Here is a 5,692-nt window from a genome sequence, read left to right on the forward strand (position 1 = left end):
GCAGTGAATGCAGGAATAGGTGGAATGCTGCAGTTAGATTAGCAGCAACTTGAGATGATCTTGAAGTAGCAGTGAATTCAGGAATAGGTGGAAGGCTGCAGTTTGATTAAGCAGCAACTTAAGATGAACTTGACAGGGTCGGTAGTTGCGCCCAGGGCAAGAAGTCCATTTGGCATTTTACCAGCCTGGTGTTATGGCAATATTTACTGCTTCGTTTCCTTTGGAATTCATAAGATACAACAACGTTCTCTCCATGTTCTCTGCGGAAAGCATAGGCTGCGGCACAGAGGACAGTTTTGCCTTCTTCGGATCCATTGTGCAATGCAACGGGGATGGAATATATGTCTGCAAGGTAAAACTGTAACCTGCTGTCCATTCTCATAATTCACTAAACAAATTGAACAGGATTCCCTGGTTACACTCTCGGTGATAATGTGGGATGGGAGTCTGTTGAATTGTTGTGTCCAACGGCCGGCCGAGATAATTTGCCTATTTTCAGCAGATACCTGATGGTATGGGAGAGGCTGACTTGGCCCAGGGCTGGGGGTTGGTAGAGGCTGACTTGGCCCAGGACTCACATTTGGGAGAGCCTGACTTGGCCCAGCACTGGGGTTTGGGAGAGGCTGACTTGTCCCAGTGCTGGGGTTTGGGAGAGGCTCACTCGTCCCAGTGCTGGGGTTTGGGAGAGGCTCACTCATCCCAGTGCTGGGGTTTGGGAGAGGCTCACTCGTCCCAGTGCTGGGGTTTTGGAGAGGCTCACTCGTTCCAGTGCTGGGGTTTTGGAGAGGCTCACTGGTCCCAGTGCTGGAGTTTTGGCTTTGTCTCTCAGTCATAATGCCTTGAGATTGCCCAGAATGTAGAGTAGGCTGTGTTCTGGTGGTGTGTGAGCGCCCACGATGCTGCGGAGATCGGCTCCTGTCTGTAGCATTATGATGTCTATTCCTCATTACAGCTCTTCTCCGCTCTGAGCGCAGCCTCTCATCATATATGATGGGTTCATCTGAAAAGATATATCTTAGCTATAATAACTACCCTCAGATAACATATAAACATCAAACAGTATCATGAACTACAGCAATAATATTTACATGTATTGGGCCTGGTAGAGGGTAAATGTACGCTTGTTTGTGGAGAGGTTTTTGCATATTTGCGTCCTGTAAATGCTCAAAAAACTGGTGGCATGTAAGTACAGGCGATGCATAGTGAGACATATCCTGATAGTATGTACATTATCAGGGAACATGGCTGGGAAGGAGCATTCTCACAGAGACAATTTATACTAAGGGAGTGTGAATATAATATAGATTATCTAAACCTGCTGATAGTTCCCCTCTTAGCTCTATGTCATGAGGCTGATGTGTGATATTCATCCCCTCCAAGTGCAGAGCTCAGTATGGGGACTGATTGGTCCCATCTCACAGAGGCTCCACTGCCATCTGCATATATGAGAGGTGGAGGGGGTAAAGAGTGAGGGGACATCTATGGTTACTAGGGGGGCCCACTTAAAGCCATATATGTTTTGGGGGACCTATTATTGTGGGGGGAGGGAGGGGGGTAATGGTACAATGCAGTTCTACGTACAATGAGGCGTGCGGGTTCATGTTACAAGAGTGATGGGGATATAATGCTACAGGGCCATTGACACTACGGGGGGGTGTTGATGATATATTTTGGTCACCTTCTACAAGGGTGATAGGAAAATGCTACAGGGGTGGGAGGATAATACATATAATTTTACTAAAATGTTGAAAAAAAAAAAAGTGTTTAATAGATATGAGTATTTATTAACCTAAATAAGAAATTCTAATTTATAATACTTTTTTTTTTAAGTTACCATCAGTTAAATGGTTAACTAAATACTCCCCAACACATTCCTTTTCTGCCACATTATTGCTCACCTAGATCCAGGGAAGGGTTAGGGGGTTCCTCCTTTTTGATAAAATGTATGAAAGTAGTATATTGTATAATTGTACATTATATGTACTTCTAACCAATCAGAATGGCTTTTCTCACGCTCTAACCAGTCAGAGTGAAGCCACTCTGTTTGATTAGAGGCACAAAGTTACAGACTGTCATTCAAGTCTAGCATCACCTACTGTATGAGTTATACACAAAAGCATGGAAGAAATATGAGGAGCCCCAGCATGCCCAACAGTTTAGGCATGATGGCTTACTACCATTCAGGGGTGTTTGGGAAGGGTCCTAATGCCATCAGCACGGGGCTGGTTTCTCCTGGTGAGGGGGAGAGGGTTGGCTTGCCCAATTCCCTAGGGAATGTGCTGAATTGGCAAAGGCTGGTGGACTCTATTGCATATTGCTGCATATACTCAGGTGTTGTGTACACTTTTTTGACCCCCAAAATGCACTAATTTTGTGGCCAACTCTGCATTGACGGAATCATCCAGTAATACATAGACATTATCCTGACCCCATACCTCCCAACTGTGATTACAGTGGTATAGTCCCATTTCCAGTGTCCAGTCAGCCCCCTATTGTGCCGATTTATTAGGAGGCATTAAAACAAATTGTGTATTTATAATAAAATCACCCGCTGGGGACATGGCGATTTGGAAACTTCCTACACTTGGGATAATTCCTTTTGCTTCATAGGACACCTGCTCTACAGATTATAATTGTTGTGGATTTATAAGACACTACAGTGATCCACAGCACCAGACAGTGGGGAAAACAGGACACAAATAAATCAGCGTGCACAGAAAACAAAATAAATACACACAAGAAAGTGAGGGTTTGCGAGGGCCCTGCCCATAAGAGGTTACAATCTAATTAGATGATACAATGACTTAGTGAACACTGAAACTCTATATAACTTTGGGCCAACCTACAGTAGCTGTTGCCATCTCCGTTTAGCTGCTCATACACAAATCCCTCAACCTCTTTTCCCGCATGCAGAGCACAAGGCAAAAATCATATTGTGTCATTAAGACATCAATACCCTCTTTGGCTCCAGCAACTGAATGATTATTCTAAAATGGCCTTGTTCTAGGTGTGAAGTCACTCTTCAGTGCTATCGTTTCATTTACCAACAGTATCCCCAAATATCCTATGTATAAACTTGTAAGAATAAATAACAAAAAGTGTGAGGTAGGATATGGGGCTAATGTACAGCTAACAGGCCCCACAGATTGATCTAGATTGGTTTTACTGCCCTAAACATTTTACTCACCAAGATCTCCATGTATCCTCGCCCAATGTCTCTGGTCCTCCAGAAGAACTCTCAGTTCTCTGCGACTCATTTCATTCAGATGTTAATATAGAAATAAATAAATAAATAAAAAAGTTCAGGAAAAGCACAAATGTTATGGTGCTTGAACACAGTTATAAACTACTGAAAGTTATATATAATAATTATCAGCAATTCGCTCTGGAAAGGCAAAACAGCTTCAGCAACAAGTGCCTCAACTGAAGAAATGCCACTGATGTCAGTATGCTCTGGTGCTTTATACCTGCTCACGTGTCATAATGGATCACACAGTGACATCACAGAAGTCACACTGCCATACTGGCAGGGAGAGAGCCAGCTGCTTAGTCTATGTATTTCCATTAATGGTGCTAACCATTGATGATAACGTCATTCCACAATAATGTGCAAATTAGTTATCAGTTATACTTTATATATTATATATCTGGAAGAGCTCAAAATGTCTCCCTATGTATAATAAGCAGAGTGGTCCGCGCTCCAGGCTCTCGTGGGTGAATCTAATGGATGTGTGGGGGAGGAGGGGGCGACTGGGGGGAAAGGTGGGGTGGGGGATAAAGTGGTGCTACACGTGGAACAGGAGTACCGGATCCTGTTGGTTTATGCTGAAAGAGAAAAGGTACACGTGCGCTCCTTGGTGTGTGTGTATGGAGGGGGGGTGGAGGGGGGAGGAGGGCGACTGGGGAGGGGGGGTAGCGTGTAACAGTGTATGAGTACAGTGTGGGTTGGTATGAGGTGTGTAAAGGATGAGCCAGACACTGTGAATTGAATCCAACCTGTTTATTAGGTGAGGCACAATGCTCCCCAGGTGGTTCCGTTTGTGGGGTTGGGGATGGACAGATGGTTCCGTGTGATCCTGGTCAGGGAGTGGGTGGACCCTTTGAGGGGGGCTCCTTGTCGTGCGGCCCTTACTTCTGCACGTCCCCTTTGCTGGACCTATGGTCTACAGTCTTATTGGACCAGGATGTGTGTGTTGTCAAGGAAGTCCCGTACAATAGCAAATGGCGGCGTCCCGCACTGGTTGTAATTAGGGGTGAGCGGGTTCGGATTTCTGAAATCCGAACCCCCCCGAGCGCCCCCGATCCGAGGCCGATCCGAGTCAGGCTCGACTTTTCCCGCCTGACTCGGATCTGAAATCGAGGCAAAACGTCATCATCCCGCCTTCCGAGTCTCGCGTGTTTTGGATCCTATATAAGGTGCCCGCGTCGGCGCCATTTTCTCACTCGGCTGTGGACAGTGAAGAGGGAGGGTGGGAGTTAGGGCTGGCTGGGCTGTGTAGGGTAGTGTAGTGCTGCTGTTGTCCACTACTTCAAAGTCCATAGGGGCTGGCTGTGTTGTGCTGTGCTGCTGTTGTTAATAGGGGCTGTGTCCTCTACTTCAAAGTCCATAGGAGCTGGCTGGACTGTGTTGTGCAGTCAGTTCTCCATAGGGGCTGTGTCCACTCCAAAGTCCTGTGCAGTGTCCCAGTCCTAAAGGGGTGCTGTAGTGTTGTCCAGGGGGTGCTCTGTCCATCAGGGGTGCTCCCCCCAAGTGCTAAAAAAATAATATATTTTCTGTGTTTGTGAATTGTGTGCGCAGTAGCCGCACGTGCATCAACAAAGTAGTGCCAAGCGTGCGCCTGTGTCATAAGTAAAGGGCCGTCTGGCTTGACCGTTAAAGGGTGCTGTAACCCCCAAAGTACACTCCAGTCCAAATAAAAAAAAAAGTTATTTTCTGTGTTTGTGAATTGTGTGCGCAGTAGCCGCACGTGCATCAACAAAGTAATGCCAAGTGTGCGCCTGTGTCATAAGTAAAGGGCCGGCTGGCTTGACCATTAAAGGGTGCTGTAACCCCCAAAGTACACTCCAGTCCAAACCAAAAAAATATATATTTTCTGTGTTTGTGAATTGTGTGCGCAGTAGCTGCACGTGCATCAACAAAGTAGTGCCAAGCGTGCGCCTGTGTCATAAGTAAAGGGCCGGCTGGCTTGACCATTAAAGGGTGCTGTAACCCCCAAAGTACACTCCAGTCCAAACCAAAAAAAAATTATTTTCTGTGTTTGTGAATTGTGTGCGCAGTAGCCGCACGTGCATCAACAAAGTAGTGCCAAGCGTGCGCCTGTGTCATAAGTAAAGGGCCGGCTGGCTTGACCGTTAAAGGGTGCTGTAACCCCCAAAGTACACTCCAAACCAAAAAAATATATATTTTCTGTGTTTGTGACTTGTGTGCACTGTGGCTGCACGTGCATCAACAAAGGAGCAGCGCCAAGCGTGCGCCTGTGTCCCATAAGTAAAGAGCCGGCTGGCTCATTAATTAAAGGGTGGTGTAACCCACAAAGTGCACTACTCTCCAGCAAAAATAAAAAAATATTTTCTGTGTTTGTGTGCGCTTTAGCCGCACGTATATATCAATATAACATAAATGGAGGACCAAACTTTCTCCGATAAAAATAAAATAGGGAAAGATCAAGAACCACTTCCTCCTAGTGCTATT

General features: G+C 45.9%; 1 protein-coding gene across 1 annotated transcript; it reads right to left on the reverse strand.

Annotated features, from left to right (window-relative positions):
• Positions 1-227: 227 nt before the first annotated feature.
• LOC148474498 (uncharacterized) lies at positions 228-3,257 on the reverse strand. The gene is made up of 2 exons (XM_088458588.1): positions 3,188-3,257; positions 228-1,000 (listed from the first exon to the last, which is right to left on the reverse strand). The coding sequence occupies exons 1-2, from the start codon at positions 3,255-3,257 to the stop codon at positions 228-230; spliced, it is 843 nt and encodes a 280-aa protein (XP_088314714.1).
• Positions 3,258-5,692: the final 2,435 nt, after the last annotated feature.

The sequence above is a fragment of the Taudactylus pleione genome, unplaced genomic scaffold (assembly GCF_031769625.1).
Source record: "Taudactylus pleione unplaced genomic scaffold, aTauple2 ptg000842l, whole genome shotgun sequence".
Lineage (NCBI taxonomy): Eukaryota > Metazoa > Chordata > Amphibia > Anura > Myobatrachidae > Taudactylus > Taudactylus pleione.

Coding starts and splice junctions, on each gene's coding strand:
- LOC148474498 (XM_088458588.1), bottom strand. CDS start 3,257: ATGAGTCGCAGAGAACTGAGAGTTCTTCTGGAGGACCAGAGACATTGG. Junction 1,001..3,187: donor GAGGATACATGGAGATCTTG/GTGAGTAAAATG, acceptor ATATCTTTTCAG/ATGAACCCATCATATATGAT.